We start from the raw sequence: 25,745 nt of genomic DNA on the forward strand, positions 1-25,745 counted from the left end.
AACAACAACATTTGTACAGTTTTCAGAATTTAAATAGACTTTTATAGAATTGATCAAGCTAATGGTGGATTTGGTAGGGACCTGGATGTTGATCTGTTAGCCTGATTAAATAAAACGGTTTCTATAACTGATTTATAACTTAAACCATCCTGTATTACAAAGATTGTTCTGGAAATTTCCAGTAATTTGACACCTTCGGTCTCATTAGTCTGCTGCCCACACTAATCAGATTATTGTGTGAGCGCCGCCGCCACAAAAACCACATCGCCAGGTCTCGCCTCATCTCCATAGCAAACTGCACTGGTGTTTCTGCACCTTGAGCCAGCGCTGAGAGAAGTTGCAGAATTCAGCTGGCTATAAACAATCTAAATAAATATTTATAAAAATGTAGAAAAAGTTTATTAATATGCCGAAATAAATATGTGCAAATTATTAAGCCTGAATTAAGAGTTTGGTAATACAGCGGCCGTATCCCAAATGACTGCCTACTGAAGCTCGAGTGCACTATATAGAGTTTAAAAATCCATTACTTCCTAGTAACATGTAGTGCACTTATATAGAAATTAGAGACATATTTAGGAGTCAACCCTCGTTACCAGGCTACACGTTTTCATTTCAGTTCAGAAACAAAAACACACACGAGACCTCACACTTTAACACTAACCAGATAATTAAACTTCAAGAGTGCGCTTTTTTTTTTTTTTTACGTATTACGTAGATGTGCTCATTACATGTCAATTTGCGCATGCGGGACACTTTTGGGTCGTTTTCCGTTCATATTGGAGATCGCATACAAGTCTCATATAATTGGTAATGTGAACGGCCTAACAAAAAAATCGGATTTCACAACAAATCGGATATGGGTCGTTTCAGGTTGCAGTCTGAACGTAGTGATCGCGCTTTTAAATATAAGGCTGTAAGCTTTGTGTTAGTTGTCTCTAATATTTATGTCCCAATATCTTGACCACATTTTAGGATGAAAATCATCATTTTAGATATGTTATTTTATATTGAAAAATTAGCTGTCTCGGAGAGGACATTTTTTAACACAATTACATAGGCCTACTAATTTGATCAAAATAGTCTGAAAACTTACTGGCATTCAACATTAAAACTTAACTATGTTTCCAATGATATGGAACCAAATATGTGTTTTATGGTATAAAGAATGATGTAAGTGCATCCCTTTTGGAGCTACCTGTGGTCAAAAAAGCACTTTTTCTAAACGAAACGAGTAATTTTGCTAAATATGACATATATTGCCATACATTCACCAAAAATAACGTTATCACCATTTTTTTTTTTTTTTTTTGGCATGGTAAACAGAGCTATCACAGGGCTACAATAAACAACCAAGTTTATTTAGTCAAGCCTTTTGATATTGAAGGTAATAAGTGTTAAATGTGATTTTTAGTTTGCGTACCCTGATTGTAAAACAACCCTTATTTTATGTCGATGAATATTTAGTTCATTGTGATGCTTTTATTATTTTTCAGTTTACAAACTAAGCATTGTTAAATGCTTTATGGTTTCGATGGTGAGGTCAGGCAGGAAAGTATTCCACAATGATGTGTTCATGATATGTATTATTGTAGGGATATAGCGATACAGTGCATTGTTCATTATGAGGCTCTTGTGTGTGTGTGTGTGTGTGTGTGTGTGTAACAGACAGAATGAAGTATGCAGTTTGTCGTAAATGTAGCTTGTTATCCCCGCTGGCTGGCTGAAAGGCCCGAAGGGGGATTATGTCGTAGCGATGTCCGTCCCAGGAAGGGCGCTCACCTTCTGAAATCAACTCCTCTCACAATTTTTGGAGGAATTTCACGAAACTTGGCAGGATTTTTAGTTATATGTCGGTAATACGCAGATTTTGTTAAATTCGGTCACATTTTCCCAGAGTTGCAGCTCTTGATTAACAAAATTATACTTTGACAATTTCATGAAGGTGTGTTTTTTCCTTCTGAAATCAACTCCTCTCACAATTTTTGGAGGAAATTCACAAAACTTGGTAAAAGGCATCGTTACATGTCGGTAACACACATATTGTTATTTTGTTTAATTCGGTCGCATTTTTCCCAGAGTTGCAGCCCTTGATTAACAAAATTATACTTTGACAATTTCATGAAGGTGTTTTTTTTCCTTCTGAAATTGACTCCTCTCATAATTTTTGGATGAATTTCTCGAAGCTTGGTAAAAGGCCTTGTTATATGACGGTAATACGCAGATTGGGATTTAATTTCGTTTGTGAAATTTTTACCAGAGTTTTAACCCTTCATTAAATAACTTGTACTTTGACGATTTCATGAGGGTGTACAGTACGTTCTTCTGAAATCAACTCCTCTCACAATTTGTGGAGGAATTTCACCAAACTTGGCGGAAGGATTCTTTGTTATATGACGGTTATATGCAGATTGAAATTGTGTTTAATTTGGGCAGATTTTCCCAGAGTTATGCCCTCGATTATTAACAAACTTGTACTTTGGCAATTTCATCAAGGTGTGCTCGCTTTCTGAAATCAACTTCCCTCACAATTTTTGGAGGAAATTCACAAAATTTGGTAAAAGGCATCATTACATGTCGGCAACACACACATTGTTATTTTTGTTTAATTCGGTCGCATTTTCCCAGAGTTGCAGCCCTTGATTAACAAAATTATACTTTGACAATTTCATGAAGGTGTGGTTTCCTTCTGACATCGACTCCTCTCACAATTTTTGGATGAATTTCTCGAAGCTTGGCAAAAGGCCTTGTTATATGATGGTAATACGCAGATTGCGATTTAATTTCGTTTGTGAAAATTTTCCCAGAGTTTTGACCCTTGATTAAATAACTTGTACTTTGACGATTTCATGAGGGTGTACGTTCTTCTGAAATCGACTCCGCTCACAATTTGTGGAGGAATTTCACCAAACTTGGCAGAAGGATTCTTTGTTATATGACGGTTATACGCAGATTGAAATTGTGTTTAATTTGGGCAAATTTTCCCAGAGTTATGCCCTCGATTATTAACAAACTTGTACTTTGGCAATTTCATCAAGGTGTGCTCGCTTTCTGAAATCAACTTCCTTCACAATTTCTGGAGGAATTTCATGAAAATTGGCAGGATTCTTTGTTATATTTCGGTAATACGCAGATTGCAATTTCGTTCAATTCAGTTGCATTTTCCCAGAGTTATGGCAGAGTTGCCAGCGGGGGATATTGAGCTCTCAGAGCACTCTTGTATTACAAAGCAAAAGAAAATACCTCAGCGATTGGGAACGTGCTCGTAGAGAGCACAGGGTTCAAAAACGTATTTGAATAGGGAAATAAAATCCCTGCCATTCAGCCACGCCCTCTCAAGAGTTACACCAGTGAAAGCTTGGCCAGACGCACATTCAGGCGAGACTTGGTTTCATTCAAACCGTGCATCCACATACATGCATGAAAAATGTAATTTCTCAATCTGCGTTTCCGCATCCCATCCATCCCATTTCTCCACAGCTCCGAAAACGTGATGCCAATTAAAACACAAGGTGACTCTGCTTTTAAAGCCCGATTTTCTATGACCTGTAATACAGTGTCTGGCTTAATGTTGCATTTGCTACAGCACTGGAGTTGGAGATGAGTGAGTAACGAAGCTCCATTAAGTCTCTGGATTTATCGTAAGGCATACAGTATTGATGTCCAGTGCATTATGTAAATGCTTTTAATACAGTATCGAGACATCCATGCTGTGTTAGGAAGCGCGTTCAAAGGATTTAATGGCGAGTGAATGTCCACAGACTAAAGTTAAATTTAGGATCTTTTATTGGGCATGCTGCAACTAAATTTGGCTTACACACAGCTCGACATTAACGGTAGTCCGACTGTCTGGGACAACCAAATTTTTGCATGTCTGATGGGATAAGTTGAATATTTGTTGATCTTTTTTTTTTTTTTTTAATAGAAATTATTCAGCACTTGCATCAATAAAGTTCCAACAAAACTAGTTCGATCCCCTCAGCGATCCGGCCGTGTTATTGTTTACAAAATTCCGGGGAAGCCGAGTACAGCAGGTGCGTGTGTAAAAATAACCACGTCGTAATATCCAGGTCTAGATTATTAGACTTTGAATGAATTGAAATTGGAGAAATGGTGATCAAACACCTCAGTAAAATAAATATCTGTGGTGAATCTTCATTTCATTTCATTCAGACATTCGTTGTATTTTATTATTTTTTTCTTTTGTATGGTACGCATTAACCATCACACGTCGTAAAATATTTCGCAGGAATTTTACGATCATGCCGAACTCGCGTACGGTTTTTCATTCACCATGCGATTCTGTCCCCCGATCATGTCCAACTTGTTTTCTTTCAGTTTCATTTCTTTAAAGTGCATATCACGGGTAAATTCAGGAGTAAGATCAATGTAATTCTCCTATTTTATATTAAACTTTGGTCAAATATCTGTCACATTTTGCATTCTGTGCAATTTTTTTTACCTTGCGCAATCTCATCTCATCTCATCTCTAGCAGCTTTATCCTGTTCTACAGGGTCGCAGGCAAGCTGGAGCCTATCCCAGCCGACTACGGGCGAAAGGCGGGGTACACCCTGGACAAGTCGCCAGGTCATCACAGGGCTGACACATAGACACAGACAACCATTCACACTCACATTCACACCTACGCTCAATTTAGAGTCACCAGTTAACCTAACCTGCATGTCTTTGGACTGTGGGGGAAACCGGAGCACCCGGAGGAAACCCACGCGGACACGGGGAGAACATGCAAACTCCGCACAGAAAGGCCCTCGCCGGCCACGGGGCTCGAACCCGGACCTTCCTGCTGTGAGGCGACAGCGCTAACCACTACACCACCGTGCCGCCCACCTTGTGCAATACCAGAAAAATTCAGTTGAAATCAAGCCATTTGAGGCGAATTGGTCCGCCTCGGAAAAAACTTGGCGTTTGAATTTCCCGGGAAACATTGATTTTCGTGACGTCGCGTGCGGGACGCCTCCCTCTGAATCCTACGTCAGCGCTGGTTTGTTTATGAGAAAACGACCTGGTGGTTTTCTGCAAATTTCTTTAACGTTATCACGTAATTATTAAAATGGTTAACAGATGTATCGTACAGTAGGAGGGTGTAGCAACACCAATCATGATGGGATTAGTACTCATCGTTTTCCAAAAGACCGGACAATAAGGGAGAAACGGGAGCGCTTGGTCTACACAGGCTGTGCACTGAAACTACGCAAGCTCGCGAAGCCTGCTGGCGCTTCCACAGGTAACGTCACGAATCTGGCTCCCTTGGGATTTTTCCAGACGCGTTTTGTTATTTTATTTTTTTCTGCTCTAGACAGATGGCCTTGTGCAAAATTACCCTTCTGGATGAGTGTGTAAAGGGACATACTTTCATATAAAAAACAAACACGAAATTGGTCCAGAATATGCCCTTTAAATTAATTTATACTTCAAGTTTTACTGGATTAATCAAGATTTAAGTTTATTTCCTGAAATAGTTTTGAATTTGGATGAGTCTGACTTTTAAAACTGCAGATCAGGTCATGGGTTGGAACAACACACGCACCATAACGGGGTATTGGATAGTTTTATTTATATATATATATATATATATATATATATATATATATATATATATATATATATATAATTAAAGCATAATGATTATCGTTACTATATCTGATTTTTGATCAACTTTGTGAACCACTTTCCTTTCACTGAACTCGTAAATACATGGCGAGGCTCAGGACAAGTGAAAAAATTTTGTTGCTTGTCCATTTGGACATGTGGATGAGAAAGTTAATGTCGAGCCCTGACATACCGTACAGCTGGCTCAGATGTCATGGACTCTGCACTCCCTTACAGGAATGCGCCAAAACTTGCCGCCTCTTTTAACCTCCTGTATAATCTCGAGCCAGACGTCTTGCTTTTGGCATGTTTGGTCAAGCAGATTTCACAGGAACTGACCGTGTTCAGGAGTTTGTTTTCCTGTTTGAAACCAGTGTACAGTAATGCAGAGAGCTTATTGAATGGCAGCCTTTGAGATGCTGAAGCTTCTGGCCAGAAAAGTGTACAAAAGATATATCGGACGCTCCAGGAGCTGTAGGAGGAGCATCTCAGGCCAGGCTTGCCGTACTCAAGTCCGACTCGTGCCCTAATATTAAGTACACGTGACTCAGACTCGTAAATTAGAGACGAGAACTTTTTTTCCCCTTCCCCTTTATTTATTTATTTTTTTGTAACATGCCATAATAATTTGGCATAAGCTATTTACATTAATTTTTGTACTAATTTCATGCAAGAGTGTCGCAATTTGGTGCGTGCATCAGATAGACCCTCGGGTGCGCTCCAGACAGCGTGCACGCCAAGCGGACTCTCTCGCGCACTGTAAACGACTCGCACCTGCACAGGGTTAAGGCGCAATCAGCACGCCAATATATGAAAACGCACTTCCTTTGCGAAGTATTGAGTTGCATTTCTGACATTTTCCTCGTTTGGCTTCCTGATCCCTGATTTCCTGTTTCTCGTCTTTGATTCTGCCGAGTCTACAATAGCCTGTTTGTGCCTCGCTTGACCTGTTGCCTGTTTCACGATTTTGCCTGCCGTTCTGGATTGTTCGTGTCTTCACTTGGATTAATAAACACACCTTCTGCACTCCCTGGCAAAGAGAAGCACATTCACTTGTTCAGGGACAAACTAATGTTAATGGCGCTGAAACAGCCACCGTCAAACGGTGCGAGTGGAGTCTTGTTCTTGGACTTGACTCAATTTTTTTTTTTTTATGACTCGGACTTCAGCACTGGAGACTCGAGACTGGACTCGAGGTTTAGTGACTCAACTACAATAGAGCCCTGCACTCCCGCGGGAGTCCCGCGGGACCCGACGCAAAGCAGTGCGGTGCGGGACAAATTTTGAAAGCTCATTGCGGGAGGGGGAGCGCACAATGCGAGAGCGGGCGGGAGAGGTGATGAGCTGCAGTCCCGCTAACTAAAAACGTGTTTAAAATTTATAAATTATCAATTTATGTCTATCATATATAATTTGTGCTGGATATTTTATTTGGCATTAATAAAAACATTTTAAGATGCCTAAATTTGCGGATGTGGTCTAATCTCGCGTACGTTTCCGATTCCTTTCCGCTCTTCCGTGTTTGAGATCTCCGATCATGGCAGAAGAGCAGAGCTCCTCTAGTGAAGCTCACAATGGGCATCTCTGTAAAGCCTCAGCTGCGCATGCCGCCTGGCAACGCGCACACTCGCTACGTGCGCTAGGTGAAGGATCGGTCAGTGGAGAGCTCAGCATGTTTAATTCCCCAAGCCAATGACAAGAACTTTCGTGAGAAATAACGCGAACGTCTGCATCATGCAGGATTTGCGGGCGGGAGCGGGACAAAATATGGCAGGCGCGGGCGGGACTGAAAATTCTGTCCCGCGCAGACCTCCATTTCGCGTTTAGCTTCTAAACCCAAAAACAACAAGAGTTTTTGTCTCGCTCACTATTGTCCAGCGACATTTAATGTCCTATTAATGAGAAATCCAGCATAGAAGTAATGGCGACTCAAAGTTCCAGAATGTAATGTAGCTTCACAAGACGTTTGCGCCGAGTAGTCACAGAGACACGGCTCGGGGACTGAGGTGTTCTCAATATGGCAGGCGCGGGCGGGAGCGGGACTGAAAATCGTAATTCTTTGCGGGAGCGGGCGGGAGCGGGACTGAAAATCCTGTCCCGCGCAGACCTCTAGACTACAACACTGTCTCGGACTGAGACTAACCCATAAGAGTGTTTATAGGCCCATGTTTACATTGGACCGTATCAGCGGATCATCAGATTAACGTTTTTAAAACGATTAGTGTGCACACAGCAACACCAATACACGGATACGCTCGGCTCCGCAGGCATCCTGCGCTCCAAATCACTCCGCCCTGAACAGCGAGTGCCCTCTGGAGGGTGCGCACTCCGGCCCTGCGCAGCTCACAGAGCGCGCGAGTGAAGTGAACAAGCTGTGATTCGGGACTGAGCCGCTGTGTGTGTGATCCCAGTGCATATCACTTACCACTTGCAAGTGGAAGGATGGCAAGCCTAAAGACAATCATAACTACACAATGGGCAGTATTTGCATCAGTATTTGCAGTATTTTCATACTTTTATACTCTTTAATGAAAGGTGATACAAGGCGGAAGTCCGCGCCGTTTTTCAGCAGTCGCGTCACATGACCAACGCCAGCGAATCAGGAAGGTGGATGTCACAGTGACGTTGTCCAATGACGACGCCAGCTAGAGCTCAGCACAGCGTATCCGCGTATTCTCAATGTTTACACAGCACCGGATCAGACACGATCTGGATTGAATACGTGGGCTCTGGCGGATTCCCATTTCCCGGCGTTTCCAGGCGTTTTAATGTAAACGGACAGTGCATCCGCGAAGAAAACGAGACAGATACGGTCTAATGTAAACTTGGCCTAGATGTGCCACTGGAATTATTGCCTTTTCAGAAGGATGGAACTGTTTCTCGATGTATAATCCTCTCTTTTTTTTAATTTTTTTATTTATTTATTTATTTTTTAATTGGCTGATTTGATTGTTGACTACAGCCAGACTTTTTCGTCCACTTGCCTCGTCGTGTCTTTAAGCAGAAACTGAATATCTTCTAGATGCTCTAACAGCGCTACAAATCTTCTTCTTTTCTCTTAACAGATGTTGCGAATGGCTCCAGCACTACAGGATATCGGCCTCCTCCACGAACTAAAGAGATCACTATTAACGGACAGACGGTGAAGCTCAAGTACTGTTTTACTTGTAAGATCTTCAGACCACCGCGTGCATCGCACTGCAGCCTTTGTGACAACTGCGTGGGTGAGTCGCTGTTTTGGTGGACTGCGTGTGATTACAGCACAGACAGCAGAAACTGTTTATAACAGTTCAGATTTGATCGATCAGTAATGAAGCAGCTTACCGAATGGTTTGGTTTGTCTTTTAGAAATGCATTCTGTCTCTTACTTTATTTTTTTTTTCAGTGTTTCAGTTCCTTTAATGTTGTGTTTTTGACAATAAATAATGATCACTGGTGTCGGTAAGCATCAACACCAAGCCAGATGTTCTTGGCCTGGTGTCTTTCTACTACATACCTCGGGGGCACTCAGTTAAAAAGCAACTCCAGTGAGGTTTTTCTTTTTCTGGCGTCACGTCCACGTATTCAAATGCCATCTGTATCGCCGGTGCTGTACGCCATGGTGGAATCACAGGACAAATTTATCCAGATCCGTCAGGTCTGGATATTTGCAAGATAGAAATGTTTTTTTTTTCTCAGCTCAAAGAGAAAACCGAAACGAGCGAGTCCTTTAATCCTCACGGGCTGGTTACAACTTTATAAAGCCTCAACAAAACTTGATAGCAGCAGGTTTTCAAGGCCGTGCTGTCTTTCTCACGTCTTAGTTCAGTTTAAATGCGATGCAGTTTCAGTACTATGAATCAAGGGCTTAGCCAGAAATGGAAACGTCAACAATTGGCGTGAACGCGGCGTTTTTTTTTTTTTAAATTAAGTTTTTTCTAAAACAGTAACATCAACACTATTAAAATGAATGCTATAAAAAAACAACGTCGCTTACGAAGAGCATCTGTTAACATCATTTCAAAATTGTGAAATATGAAAGAAATGGAAGTAAAGAAAACCTGTGGTCTCTTTGGGCTCACGTGAAGTTTCTAGTCCCTTCATTTGCCCAAGGACCGACGTGCTTTGCCTGGCGGCAAACTTTGCAGAACATCGCATCGTCGTCATCGTCATACCCAAGCCATGAACGGTTGTTCAGCCAATGTTTCGGAAGCGGCCTCGTCTTGTTTTCTCTTCTTTGGAATTGAAGTGTTTTTCTCTTTCTTTCGAGGCGTTTCTTGTTCCACTTCGCTCTCTGACGTTGACGTCAATTCTCATGGTGCTGATCGTACAGGATCCTCATGTGAAACAGAAGCAGGGGTTTTTTTGACGAGGCAAAAAAAAAAATTTGTGATTTTCGCCATCGTCTGCTATCTTCAGAATGGCTCGAAACGAAACCAACTAGTCAGCTGTTCTCTGGCGCGAACGCACTCGGCGCTGGTCACGTGATACAATTGACCAACGATGTATCTGCATTTCGGCATTCGGCCTTTTCCGTAACTACTCGTCATCAAAAACGAAACAGAGTTGTCAAATCTTCATAACGTTACCATGGAAACGAAAATATACAATGGATCAGAGAGTAAACGCTGAACAAAGTAGTGACGTGCAGGACGAAAAAATTCCCGTCGCGCCACATTTTTGCCCTGGTAAGCGCCGGTCACAATGACAAGTTGACGGGTCTCTGGCTGAGCCCTTGCTATGAATAAGTTTAAAAAAAAAAACTTTGGCATGTTATAACTGACGCAGCTTAATAGACTCACCTTTTAAAGCTTATTCACGATAAGAGGCTTTGTGCACACTAAGATGTTTTTTTTTTTTTTTTTGGTTTTTTAAAATCATTTATACGTCTGTCCGGAACATACGGCAGAGCAATAGGGCCAGGGTTTTATATTTTATTTGGAAACTTCTGAGAAAAAAACTCAGAATTTTTTTTAGATTAAAGTAAAAATTTTCGAGAAAAAAGTCAGAATTTTCGAGAAAAAAATCGAAATTTTCGAGAAAAAAAAAGTCGAAATTTGAGAAAAAAAAAGTCAGAATTTTCAAGAAAAAAGTCAAAATTTTCGAGAAAAAAAAGTCAGAACTCTGTAGAAGGCGGGCTTCCATACGGAAGTGACACTCACTCGTGGCCGGTAGACATGAATGGCTGAGACCAGAGCCATGGAATTCAGAGTTGTGACAACCGGGGTACAGGAAGTCGGTTGGTGATGTGATTCACGTAGCTTCAAATACTTCTAGGCAGCGGCTTTCTGTTTGCTAGAGACTAACACAGAACCACTACATAAGCAAAGATTAAGTAGAAACGGGTCCATTTCAGCAGCACTAAACACAGTAGTAGCAGACTAAGTCTCCGTCAGCTCTGAATGACCTGGTACTTCCTGGTAGCCTAAATTTGTGACTTTTTTCTTGAAAATTTCGAGTTTATTTTCTCAAAACTTTTGACAAATTTTGACTCTTTTCTTGAAAATTTTGACTTTTTTCTCAAAATTTTTGACTTTTTTTCGTGAAAATTTTGACTTTTTTCTCAAATTTTGACTTTTTTCCTCAAATTTTGACTTTTTTTCTCAATTTCTGACTTTAATCTCAAATTCTGAGGGTTTTTTTTCTCAGAAATTAAAAAAAATATATGTATTTCTTAGTGGAACTATCGCTCTTCCGTAGGGAACACCCCCCTTTTTTTTTTCCCCCCTCAGCAACCACAAATCATAGCCGCTTGGGGTTCTATACCGTTTTCAGGTCTATCCCACATCGACTTCCTGTTTACCGACTGAATGTATTTACGAAACATACAGCGGATATAAAAAGTCTGCACATCCTGTTAAAATGATCGGTTTTTCTGTTGTAAAAAAAAAAAGAGACCACGATAAATAACTTCAAAACTTTTCCCACCTTTAATGTGACCTATATATAACCAGTTGAAAACCAAACAAATCTGTTAGGGGGGAAAAAGATAAAAAATAAAAAACGTACAGTAAGCTGGTTGCGTAAGTGTGCACACCCTGAAACTAATACTTTGTTGAAGCAGCTTTTGATTTAATTGCAGCATTCAGTCTTTTTGGGTCGGAGTCGATCAGCCTGCCACATCTAGACTTGGCAATATTTGCCCACTCTTCCTTGCAAAAGCGCTCCGAATCTGTCAGATTGCGAGGGCGTGTCTTGTGCACAGCCCTCTTCAGGTCACCACACAGATTTTCAACTGGATTTAGGTCTGGGCTCTGGCTGGGCCGTTCCAAAACTTTTTTGGGGTCATTGTCGTGCTGAAAGATGAAATTCCTCTTCATATTCAGCTTTCTAGCAGACACCTGAAGGTTTCGGGCCAAAACTGACTGGTATTTAGAACGGTTCATAATTCCCTCCACCTCAACTAAAGCTGCTGTTCCAGCTGAAATAAAACAACCCTAAAACATGATGCTGCCACCACCGTGCTTCACTGTGGGTATGGGGTTCTTTTGGTGATGCGCAGTATTGTTTTTGCACCAAACATACCTTTTGGAATTGTGGCCAAAAAGTTCAACCTTGGTTTCATCAGACCAGAACACATTTTCCCACAGGCTTCTGGGAGACTTGATGTATTATTTTTTGCAAAATATAGCCGGGCCTGGATGGTTTTCTTTGACCCTACCTCATAGTCCAGACATATGGAGAATACGGGAGATTGTTGTCGCATGTAGTACACAACCAGTACTTGCCAGAAATTCCTTCAGTGTTGCTGTCGGCCTCTCGGCAGCCTCCCTGACCAGTTTTCATCTTGTCTTTTCATCAATTTTGGAGGGACGTCCAGTTCTCAGTAATGTCGCTGTTGTCCCATATTTTCTCCACTTCTTTTTGATGACGGTCTTCACTGTGCTCCACGGTATATCTAATGCCGGGGAAATGTTTTTGTCCCCTTCTCCTGACCGATACCTTTCAACAATAAGATCCCTTTGATGCTTTGTAAGCTCACATGGCTTTTGCTGGACGATGCAACTGAGGAAATATCTGAACTTTATTTGCGGTTAATCAGAGTCGTTTTAATCGATGGCAGGTGTGAACCCAAAAAGACCGAATGCTGGAATTGAATCAAAAGGTGCGTCAACAAAATATTAGTTATACAACCAGCTTATTGCACTTTTATGTTCCCCCCCCCCAACAGATTTGTTTGCTTTTCAATTGAATTGTACCGGTTATAGGTCACATTAAAGGCGGGAAAAGTTTTGAAATTATTTATCGTGGTCTCATGGGTTTTTCTGACGTAAAAATAATAATAATTTTAACGGGGTGTTGTACACTTTATATATCCACTGGTGAATTGCGACGCTATTTCAAGAAGCAGAATGCTGTTTCAAAATGACAGTTTAGCAGGATGCTGTTTGAAATCCCCGGGGAGAGACGCTGCTCTTTACTTACACTACCGTTCAAAAGTTTGGGGTCACCCAGACAATTTTGTGTTTTCCATGAAAAGTCACACTTTTATTTCCCACCATAAGTTGTAAAATAAATAGAAAATATAGTCAAGACATTTTTCTGGCCATATACACTACGTTCAGACTGCAACCTGAAACGACCCATATCCGATTTGTTGTGAAATCCGATTTTTTTGTTAGGCCGTTCACATTACGAATTATGAGACTTGTATGCGATCTCCAATATGAACGGAAAACGACCCAAAAGTGTCCCGCATGCGCAAATTGACACGTAATAAGCACATCTACGTAATACGTAAACAAAAAAAAAGCGCACTCTTGAAGTTTGCAAGTAAAGCATGGAGATGAGGCGAGACCTGGCGATGTGGTTTTTGTGGCGGCGGCGGAACTCGCACAATAATCTGATTAATGTGGGCAGCAGACTAATGAGACCGAAGGTGTCAAATTACTGGAAATTTCCAGAGCAATCTTATAATCTTGTAATACAGGATGGTTTAACATCCAGGTCCCTACCAAATCCACCATTAGCTTGATCAATTCTATAAAAGTCTATTTAAATTCTGAAAACTGTACAAATGTTGTTGTTTTCCACCAAAGAGGCGGGATTAGCCAACGCAGAATAGTGACGTTTGTCTCTTGTTGATGACGTGTAGGTCACATGAATGCGACCTGTCCGGTCAGACTGCAGTCGCATGTGAAAATAACGGATATGCATCGGAATTAGGACCACATATCCAAGCGGCCTGGGTCGCATGTGAAAAAATCGGATCTGTGTCGTTCAGATTGTCAATAACAAATCGGATACAGGTCGCATATGGGCAAAAAAATCGGATATGGGTCGTTTCAGGGTGCAGTCTGAACGTAGTCTTTGAGCATTTAATCGACCCCACAAATGTGATGCTCCAGAAACTCAATCTGCTCAAAGGAAGGTCAGTTTTATAGCTTCTCTAAAGAGCTCAACTGTTTTCAGCTGTGCTAACATGATTGTACAAGGGTTTTCTAATCATCCATTAGCCTTCTGAGGCAATGAGCAAACACATTGTACCATTAGAACACTGGAGTGAGAGTTGCTGGAAATGGGCCTCTATACACCTATGGAGATATTGCACCAAAAACCAGACATTTGCAGCTAGAATAGTCATTTACCACATTAGCAATGTATAGAGTGGATTTCTGATTAGTTTAAAGTGATCTTCATTGGAAAGAACAGTGCTTTTCTTTCAAAAATAAGGACATTTCAAAGTGACCCCAAACTTTTGAACGGTAGTGTGGGCTACTTGTTTTATTTCAGGGTTAATTCTTTGTTGAAGTCAGCATTCATAATAAGTGCCTTGTTGTTTCGATCGCTCGCGTTCTGACGTAAGCGAGAGCGGGGGATGCGTAAGTGAGCAGTTGATGATGTGTTTTGTTTTGGGGGGGAGGAGGGTTACTCATATTGGTAATTTAGTGAACTTTGGTTGATGTTAAACGTGTTTGAAGGAGTCTTACATGAAACTCGAGCCCTCCATGCCGCTCTCATTAAAACAAAATAAACTGAAAGTTGGAAAAATTTGAAAGGCAGTGGGTTTTTTTTTTTTTTTTTTGCAACAAGACAAAACCAAAGGCCTCCGAATGCCTGTGTAGTTTCTCAGAACTACAGTACAACACCGGTTTCTCATTTATAGCCTGGTGATAAACCTCCCACAGCTGCCTGACCTCGAGACGTTTATGAGGCCTGATTTTTGGTTCACGCAGGAATATTTGTTTCAGACAGACACAAGCACAAAAATGCAGTTTCACAAGACGAGCCATTATACTCCAGGAGCAAACTGTATTCTCTACTTTCACAGACCCATAATGCTTTGTGCCTTGGGAGGTAACCATGCGCTAGATTTGTTTACTTAATCGGGTAACCTCAGTCATTTCTTCAAATTCACATGGCGGGGGGAATTACTTTTCCTTATTTAAAGTTTTACAAAATACCGAAAGAGGCTAAAGGCCAATTTATGCTGACAACCCAGTCCTCGCAGACGGTGTCGCAGATAGCGTCTGCATAGCCCCCCCACCTTTGCAGACGCTCTGCGCGCACCTCCCAAAAATTGTGACCACCGCAGAAGCCTCGCAGACAGCATCGCAGACAAGAGGGCTCTGATTGGTCCACTCTACATCCGCTGTACACGCACCTCCGCTTCCCTACTTTCCCGGTTTGTTTTGTTTTCACAACCGGCATTTTTAAAAACACGAGCGAAGATGGAGCAGCACGAAGAGCGGTTGATTGAGGAAGTACGTACATCTATACGACTCCAGTTCTAGTCATTATAAAAAAAAAAAAAGTTCTAGTCATTATAAGTAACCGGAGGATAAACACTCCACTAACCACACCCACCAACTACTCCTAGCGATTTCGCGCCCCCTTGCGTTGTGGTGGTGAATAACATCGCGCACGCCTATTACTCCCCGCTCAATGATAAATTACAACTGTCTGCGAAAAGCTATCTGCGAAAGCCTTGTCGCAAGAGCATGCAGAGGCCTTAAGCGTGGAAAAGCACGATTCGACGGAATTCACAGTCAAAATTTTACACCGACGGACAACACGCGATTGTGTTCCGCACGCTTCAGCGGTGGAGTAAAGTCCGACGATCCAAGTCACGAAGCCGACAGCCCCGTCTGTCTTTTTGCGTTTAGTCATAAGTGCGAAAACTGAAAACGACGACTTTATTGAAGGATCAAATCCCAAAACAAGGCACAAACGATGCAGTGCGAGTAAGGGTAGTATCTCAGTGGGCTGCGACAGCCTGCGACCAGTTGGAGACGCAACAATTGCGATTGAAAATATGCGAATTAGCGACAGTTTTCGCACTGAATTGATATTCGCATATTTTATCGCAGTTGTTGCGTCTCCAACTAGTCGCAGGCTGTCGCAGCCCAGTGAGATACACTCGCACTTCCTGTCTGACGGAAACGGACTTGAGAAGGCTTCGCGACGGCTTCAAGATTTCAAGATTTTTTATTTGTCATATACACAATAACAGACACAGCGGTTTATTATTGGGTAATGAAATTCTTATTTTGCAACTGCCCGACCAAACTACGCTTACCAATATAAAAAGAAATATATATATGAGTGATTCCACGCTTATGGGTACTGAAATGGGGACATGAACTTATTTTTAAAAATTCACCTAAAACCATTTCTTTTTTTTTACCATCAGGTCAGAAAACATGTAATCTTTAATGAATGATATGTTAAAAGATAACTTTAATTTTCTGAGATGTAATAAAAACATATTTATATGCCAAAGTCAAGCCTATGAGTTCCAAAATGATGTCTGTTCCATTACTTCTGTTACGATTGTCCATCTCGCGTCTGTTACAAATTAATTACAATCTAGCTCTATACCATGTTAATCTTATTGAAAGAATGTGTATGTTTATTCTACTACACATGTTTATTAATTATATTTGCTAAAACATCACCTTCCTATGTTTCAAAAAGTAATTCTACATTGTTAAAATTGAGAATATATATGTCCACAACACTTCTGTTACGTTCTGACTTTGGCATATACCGTATTTTCTGGACTATAAGCCGCTACTTTTTTCCTAGGTTTTGAACCATGCGGCTTATACAAAGGTGCGGCTATTCTGTGGATTTTTCTTCCACCGCTAGGGGCGCTCTAACCGGAAGTAGAATCAAAAATAAGATAGACGAAAAATCAATGCAAAGAAGAATTAGCAGATCTTTAGCAGATAAAACACGCACGACAAATTACTAACTGGTAATTATTTTCAAATCCAGCGAAGATGATTAAAGTGACTTGTGGTTTCAAACACAGGAGAAATGAAGGTAAATAAATACCGGTTATTTTCTCTTGGTTCTGTTCCGTTTTAATCAGCAAAGTTGCTGCCGTGTTAAAAGGCACTGTTCGGAAAGAATCTGTTCAGGTACATACATGTACATTTACAGTACAAAATCGTTCTGTACATGCAGTAAATATCTCATTTTTCAACATAGATATCTGCGGCTTATAGCCCGGTGCGGCTTGTATATCTTTTTTTTATTTATTTATTTTTTTAAATAGAGCGGATGCGGCTTATATACAGGTGCGCTCTATAGTCCAGAAAATACGGTAAATATGTTTTTATTACATCTCAGAAAATTAAAGTTATCTTTTAACATTCATTAAAGATTACATGTTTTCTGACCTGATGGTAAAAAAAAGAAATGGTTTTAGGTGAATTTTTAAAAATAAGTTCATGTCCCCATTTCAGTACCCATAAGCGTGGAATCACTCATATATATATATATATATATATATATATATATATATATATATATATATATATATAAGGTAGAGTGAAAAATGAAGATAACATTTAAAAAAAAAAAAAACACACCAGCGACGCATTTGTGGCTACTTTGAGAGAAATTTTGTCGCGCAAATTTTTTTGAACATGTTCAAATTTTCAGCGACAAAGGAGCAAGACTTTGCGACTCATGCGAGGAAATTGAGAAGCCCCGCGAATGTTTCCAGACGCTTTTTTTGAAACACTCTCGCGAATGACGTTCGCAAGCTGTCGCAGCCCAACTGACTTAATCTGACGCCGTCCTTCCACTTTTATTGTTTCTATAGGTTGATCGAATACCTGTCGTCCGAACAGCTTCCTCTAACAGCCCAAACTTTGATTGTCGTAATCCGGTAGCGTACGAGCTGAAATCGGAGTGAAGGAAATCAAAATTAAACCTGACGGTTCTGCGGTGTTTACAGGACTGACTTGACCGTGTGAATTCCTTGCTTGTGTTCTCGTGCACGAAGCGTTTTGTATTTCCGTACGGCTTTCTCGTCGTAGCCAGCAGCCAGCAAAAAACCATTTCACTGTGGATTCTTCTACAATCTTAGCTCTTCTGCAGGTCAGTAATTATCGGAACACCCGTGCTGACGGACGACGGCGGCTGCTGACTCACTGTCGCGTGAAGTAGAGATGTTCGAAGCGTTCGATATATGATATAAGTGCTTTGATTTATTAACCGATTGATTGATTGATTTCTCGAAGTCCACAGAAAAGGCTCTGCAGATTTCTTCAAGCTTTTGACACTTCTTTGAAGGTTTTAGGGAGATTTTAAATTCCAAAGATTACGGTCAGTCTGTGACGCCGTGTTTTAGTTTGTTTATATTTTGGTTACCCCCACCCCCCAGGCGCAAAGCATTATGGGTAATGTGAAAGTAGCCTTTCTTTCCGCCCCCCCTTTTCTTTTTTGCTGGATCTGCTGATTAATGCCATGTACACACGTAGCCGGGTATTTTTAAAACCGAACATTTTCCCCCCCTCCGTTTATAAAAATGTTTTATCCACACCACCTCGTCTTCGAAAAAAATCCCTTCCACACATAACCGAACATCTGCGTTTTCAATCACATTCATAAGCATTCCAAACCTGTAGATGGCATTATTTCCCCAAATCCTCCCCCTTAATCACATCGCCTGTGCTCTTGGAGCAGTAGTTGGGCTTCTAAAATTAAACATGTAAATAGCACCTGCACAATAATTAACGCTTTCAAGGCACTACTCCGATCCATTACTCTTTAGCTAGCCGCACACTACGCCGATTTTCAGCGTACCGAGCCAACTGAAGTCGCGAGTCAGGCGTAAAGACTAGTTTTCGATGGTACCGACTCATCTCACAGCCGATTCGAAAAACTAATCGGGAGCCAGACTGATCGGCGAGAGTCGCTAGCAATAGCCAATCATATCTTTCGCATATAACACGTGACATCATTAAACACAATTTCTAGCGTGAGGAATACGTGTTGGTAGCACCTAATGCAGGTATATACTGTAATTCCATAGACTGAAGCTTTATCCATAGACACAGTGGGCTGGAAAGCCACTCTGCTCAAGTTGTGTGGCTGAATTCCAAATCGCTTTAACTCCCCTATATAAGTGCACTATTTAAGGTTGGGAATAATAGCTCATGCAGCCTAGATAGTGCGCTACATATTCCATGTTGTGTCATTTGTAATTCAGCCTGCAGCATCTTCAAGTGTTGGATTTAACAGTAACTATATCCAATAGCCAATCACAAAGCTATTAAGTTGTCACGTGTCGCTTCAATCGCGACTGCACTCGTCGGGAGTCGGCTCTGAAATGGGTCGGTTCGGTACCGCGTGGATCGCCGTGTTGTGCGGCTAGCTTAAGTCCATGCTTAATCTGGCTTCTGCAGTAAACAAAGGTCGCACGTTTGACGTCAGGGCAGATTTGTTGTCATTTTTTTGGCGCAGATTGTGACGTTCTAAAACGCAAAACTCCGGTTATCTCTGTCTACACGAAAAGGCATACACGGAGTTTTCAAAAATCTTCACTTTGCCCGGAGGTTTTTTTAAATATTCGTTTTTGATGTGTTTTCATGTGGATGACAGGCCAAAACGTAGAAAAATATCTTCGATTTAGCAGATACCCGGCTACGTGTGGACGGGGTCTCAGTCACAGGGACAAACTCTCCAGTCCACATCCCCATAATCCCCTCATCCACTTCTCCACTCGCTAATGGACTTTATTTTCTGAACGTGCCCCTGATCTGCATGCTGCCCTTCTCGCTCATTAGAGCGATAAACATTTAATCAATGTGCTTTGTAGCTGCACCAAATGAGGCGGCAGTGGATTAAGTGTCACCCTTTCTGCCCGTTATCGAATATTAAACAGATTCTCTTTTGATCTGTGTGCAGAGCGGTTCGATCATCACTGCCCCTGGGTGGGGAACTGCGTCGGAAAGAGGAACTACCGCTTCTTCTACATGTTCATCCTGTCACTGTCCTTCCTCACGATCTTCATCTTCGCCTTCGTCATCACGCACATAATCATGAGTAAGTGATCGTGGCTGTTTTCAGCCCTGAGATCTGATCCTCCCTGCTGTCGCGTCGGTTTAGTCGAAGATCAGAGCGGGATGAGGGTGTAATGAACACAGCGAGGTCGTGTGTGTGTGTAAAAATAGTTAAAGCATGAGCTGTGAATGAAGAAAGGTTCGTAAATAAGCATATTGATTATCAGATTTGATGTAATTAAATTAAGGCTGAGGACAGTGCAACTATGAATGTTGGTTTAAAAATGGAGGGAGGGACCTGGTCATGAAATTGAGTTCCATCCAGGTGTGTTTTTATTCCTCTCTTTTTGTGTGTGCATTGTGTTTGATATACTGGTTTACCTCTGTCCGTCCGGACGCATCTCCGTCCATCCGAAACACCCTTTTTCTCAGCAACCACAAATCATAGCCACCTTGGTACCAAACTTCAGCTTGGGGTTCTGTACGCATACATGTCAACCTTTGGTCGATCAAACCTGTCGGGTCAGCCACAATCAGATGTACCTCCTTGTAGGGGTGGGCGGTTTGCACGGTATGATACCGTATGCGGTATTTTTTGACCAACGGTAGAGAGTTTGTCTCATAGCGTGTACCGTGATAGCTCATTGCCTCCTCTAGTTGGCAGTAATGCATAGTTTGAACGCCCACCTGGCTGCTTCAAAGAAGAAGAAGAACAACAACAACGGCGGCGAGTAGTGAAGAGACGGCAGCAGAGGAAGAGCTTGTGAAAAAAGTCGGCGCAACATCAGTAATCTGGACATGATTTGGATTTAAAGTGACGGATATTAAACAAGAAAATGTTATCTGCAAGATATGCCGGGCGACAGTGATCGCAAGACACGGTAACACAAGTAATCTGTAATTTATATACAAAACTACAATACCGTGATGTATACCGTATACCGTCAGTGGCTCAAATTATACCGTGATATACATTTTTGGCCATACCGCCCACCCCTACCTCCTTGTTTGAGATCATGTAACACTATGTAACAGCTAGGGATGTCCCGATCAGGTTTTTTTGCCCTCCGATCCGATACCGATCATTTGATTTTGAGTATCTGCCGATACCGAGTCCCGATCCGATACCTCTTATAATCCATAAAAAATAATAAAGACGAGGAAAGAAACGGACCCAGGATGTTCCTCATTTTTTATTTAACACCTTATTTTAACATCCAACAACTCCGTTAGCAAACAGAGCACTTACGTGAGGTAGTTTGAACAATAAATAACACAAATTAAAAACATGACCTTAAAATACCTGGCAGGAATCTAAACAAATAAAAAATAAATAAAGCTGCCACAGTGCCAGTAATTTGCTTTTAAGAACGCATCTCACAGTGGTATACAGTAATTTCAGTTAAGGAAATGAACGTTTTTCTTGATGAAAACAAGCATTTCTACCCTTTCAGGTTTGAGCCTGTTTTTGTCATCCAACACGTTTGCAACAGCACTAAAAACTCGCTGTATTGTGTCGGGGGTTTGTTTTTCAGGTGCCGTATCAGGTTTGTTGTATTAAATGCGGCCCTTTCCTGTCCACCCCTTGAAATTCCAACTTTACATATTTCACAGTTTGCTATGGCAATGTTGTCATCAACTTTGAAATACTGCCACACCGCAGACATGCTTTGCTTTCCGCTTCGAACTGCTTCCGTGTTCAACTTTGCCGGCAACGGGCAGCCAATAACCAATAGTGTCTCCGCTACAAAGCGATGTCATGCCGCACGCGTTGACGTTGCTGTGTTGAGACAAGAGGTCTGGTCTCACTCCGTGCCAACGCATAGTTATTGATGTGTTAAAAATGAGAATATATTATATAGATATATATCCGATCCCTGATCGGGAGGTAATGCCCGATTCCGATCGAGTCTGAAACCACGTGATCGGGCCCGATTTCCGATCACGTGATCGGATCGGGACATCCCTAGTAACAGCCTTCTATTTATGTTTATTAAACTATTTCATATGTTGTAATGGTAGACTATCATTGCCAATGTATGACGTTTCAAAGCCAGATCATAATTTACCACCACTGCATCCATGTTTGTTTTTTTTTTTATCAGACAAACTCTTCATATTGCACATTTTCACCATGTAACGCATGTTCATTTGATTAACGCTACGTTCACACTGCAAGGCTTGATGCTCAATTCCGATTTTTTTGTGAAATCCGATTTTTTTGTGAGGTCGTTCACATTAACAAATGTATGCGACTTGTATGTGATCCTCAGTATGAACGAAAAGCGACCTAAAAGTGTTCCGCATGCGCATTGCAGGATACGACGACGTCACACGCAGTGAGCATGGCCAGTGTTTACGGAAGTAAAACCGCCCGGTTGCGGTATGACCCATCCAATCTAGCTTGAATAGCTGCATCCCCCCAAATGGAAATCAGCTCCCTAAGCTCTGCGTCCTTCCATTGAGAAGATTCAGAACCTTCACAGCCCGAAGCGTCCCTCGCATTGATGTCATGCGCAGGGGCGCAGATACGTTTTTTGAACTGGGGGGGACAAAAAACTGGGGGGGACAAAAAACTGGGGGGGACAAAGCCGCCAGCAAACCAACCCCAACCCCGATATGCCTGTCAAACTTGTTGTGGGTTACCATAGCAACCAAGCTCGAGCTCGCAACCTGTGCAGTCTGCGCAGCTCAACCAACTGAATATCAGTCTTTGTTTTGTTTTATGTGAGTTGTTGCAACTATGTATGTACTGCTGTGCACCTCAATAAACCGAATGGTAATTAGTCTTTTGATTTTTCCGTGAGGTTTGCCTTATGCAAAGTGGGGGGGACCGAACGAAGTGAATTTAAATCTGGGTGGGACGAATCCCACCCGTCCCCCCCTCTATCTGCGCCTGTGATTATGCGCCATGTTGTTGTAACTTTTTTTGAGAGACCCGCCGCCTACTTCAGCGCAGAATAGTGACGTTTGCGGCTTGTTGATGACGTGTAAGTCGGATGAATGCGACCTGGCGGTTCAGACTGAAGTCGCATATGAAAAGAGCGGATAGGAATCGGAATTAGGACCACATATCCAAACGGCCTGGGTCGGATTTGAAAAAATCAGATCTGTGTCGTTCATATTGTCAATAAAAGATCGGATACAGGTCACATATGGGCGAAAAGATCGGATTTGAGTCACTTCAGCCTGCAGTGTGAACGTAGCCTTAATACCCCAGAATGCATCATTGCTGCTTAAACTTGGCAATAATTTGTCAAACACTAACTGTTTTAGTAAATCAGCAGATTTTTGAGGAACAAATTGACAGCCGAATCACGGAATTCCGATAAAAATGAAATCTTTCACAATAGTTTTGTCAATGGGGGGGTGCTGAACCTAATTTGTTTTCTTTGTCACTGCAAAGTTGAAAATGGCCCGAGAAATCTTATTTAATGCATTTTAATAAACACTTTAAATTAAATACAGACATTTTATGTAGTATGTGATATGATTTGATACAAAAACCTTGTCGCTGGGGGCATATGTTTGCAAAATTCACGTGCCAAAGATTTTGCGTGCCATTTCCGTTGTTTTCTGTAGTGTCCGTAACGGTCTTGCTGTAACAGAATGCTGCAGAATTTTTTACCATTTTTGGTGATTATGGCATGCATTGGTCCTGTTGGCCTCATGTAGGGCTCTAGTTACATATTCATACATCTTTAGTTGTTATATTAATAGTAGTGCTGTCAAGTGATTAAAATATTTAATCGCGATTAATGTCGCGACAGTCATAGTTAACTCGCGATTAATCGCAATTTAATCGCACATTTTTGTCACATAAAAAAACCATTGTAATTCTCTTATCAGCATAAAAAAGTGAATGGGCTTGCTTTGTACCAATGTTTTTTGTTTTAGTTTTTTTTTTATTATTGCAAAGCATAACACATCTTGACACAGCCACTGCAAAGTGAAACCTAAGCCGAACACCGGCGCGGGGCTAGCAAGAGAACCATGAGTGAAATGATCTACTGTTTGAGTTAGTCTACAACTCTAATCAGAGAGACAGGTTACACAGTGCCGGTAGGCTTGACATGCTTGATTATAATATAAAGTACACTGTTATATTAACTTTAAGTTGTTCGTTGACAAATATTGCATTGAATCTGATCTTTACTGTTTCAGCTCACTTAACACATTTTGTACTTTTACACTTTCTGCCTGTTGATGCGTCGCGCTGTCCAATCAGAGGCGGCCAAATTTGCATATTACAGGAAGGATTTCTGGGATAGCATTGAGTTTACAGTTCAGAGGGATCTGGCTTCTTTAGACGCTGTCTTCTTAAAACTGAATAAATATTTAAAAAGAGGCAAATGAGCCAGTTTTTTGAACGGCTCTTTTCAAAGAACGCATCACAAAGATGCGGATCCCATCAAAGAGCCATAAATCCCATCTCTACTAGCGCGCCCTGCCCGCGCTGGTTCTTTGGGCGAGGAGGGCAGAGGACTCTGGCTGTGCGGGGCGCGGCATTACAGTCTAGCTGCTATCGTTTTTTTTTTTTTTTTTGCAAAGTCTTTGTTCCAAGTTCCTGGCAGTTTCAAAAGCTTATGAAAAACCTACATCATGTCACAGAGCGTTAATCTCGCGATGAAAAAATTATCGCTGTTAAAATTGAGTCAAGTTAACGCGTTAATAACGCGACATTTTTGACAGCACTAATTAATAGATATATTTGCAATATGTAGTGTCCGTAACGGGTGTAGTGTCCGTAACGTTATGTGTAACATCGTTCAACAAGTATATAAGCTATGTAATCTTTGATGGAAAGGACAACCAACTGTCAATTAATTAAGGAACTAGTATAATAAGCCGATACTATGCATAAAATGATGTTTTGTGAGCCCAATAATTGGAGCTTTAATAAAGTGTTGTGAAATTTTGTGTTTCTCTGTCTAATATCGGGGTCCCTGATAACGTGTCACATAACTAGAAGACCCAGCAAATATATGTAGCTATACTCAATTGTAACATTCGACAGGGCACTTTATGGCATAACAGTTCGTTGCCCCATCAACATTTGCTTTTGAGGTGTTTTAAGTGGATCTATCCCGTTATATCTTTTAATGTCGTGTCCGTAACGTCAACAACCTAGCAGAATGGGGCATCTATAAAATGAGGTATATTTTCAAAACGGAAAGAGAATGCTACATGAAATTTTAGGTATGGGACCCCAATATGTTCAAGCCCATAATATCACAGTTTTGACCATTTTGGGTAACCTTGGGTTTTTTGTTATTTTGGAACCTATAAGGTCCATCTGATCTTGGCTGACCCGTGTATAACCAACCTCCAAAATCCGTATTTCCCTTATAAAATCCGTATAAGATGCGAATTAAAATAATTTACCTAAAATTTGAATGATAATTAACAATGATCTATCCAAGTTACTTTTTATTCAATATTAATAACAATAAACCTTCAGAATGAATACAAAGCTCCAATGTTTGACAAAAACACAAAGTGTTATCAGCGTAGTTACGAAGGAAATACTTCGTTGTTTGGAGACAGGTTTTACCGAGCGGCTATTATGCGCGAGACTTCATATTAGCCACAAAGTCAGGAAAATCTGTTCGTAAAATTACGTTATAATGACCAAATACAATGAAAAGTATTTTTCCAGTCTCACCTGTGAAAGGTAATCCCATGTGATCTCGTTTGGACGGTAAACCTGTTGGTACAGTTAAACGCAGCACATGAATGAGGCATCTTTATTCTCGGCTACTGTCTAGACGCTATACCAGAGACGGCTGAAGAATCTCCACTTTGCCACATCCAATATGGCGGCGAGGATGACGTATGATTCTACGCAGAAGGCGGCGTCTGTTTATATGTCTATGACTTCACGGTTGGCGGGATTCTTGCAATGCGGTGTGCGC

At 41.3% G+C, this 25,745-nt stretch overlaps 1 protein-coding gene across 3 annotated transcripts in view; it reads left to right on the forward strand.

The window, feature by feature from the left end:
- The window catches only part of LOC132894623 (palmitoyltransferase ZDHHC14-like), a 230,950-nt gene that overhangs the window by 106,983 nt on the left and 98,222 nt on the right, over window positions 1–25,745 (forward strand). For all 3 annotated transcript variants that reach the window (XM_060934700.1, XM_060934702.1, XM_060934703.1), the window contains exons 4-5: window positions 8,677–8,835; window positions 19,736–19,873. In XM_060934700.1, the coding sequence (XP_060790683.1) occupies window positions 8,677–8,835; window positions 19,736–19,873 (297 nt within the window). The remainder of the gene's footprint in view (window positions 1–8,676; window positions 8,836–19,735; window positions 19,874–25,745) is intronic.

The sequence above is a fragment of the Neoarius graeffei genome, chromosome 11 (assembly GCF_027579695.1).
Source record: "Neoarius graeffei isolate fNeoGra1 chromosome 11, fNeoGra1.pri, whole genome shotgun sequence".
Taxonomy (NCBI): Eukaryota; Metazoa; Chordata; class Actinopteri; order Siluriformes; family Ariidae; genus Neoarius; species Neoarius graeffei.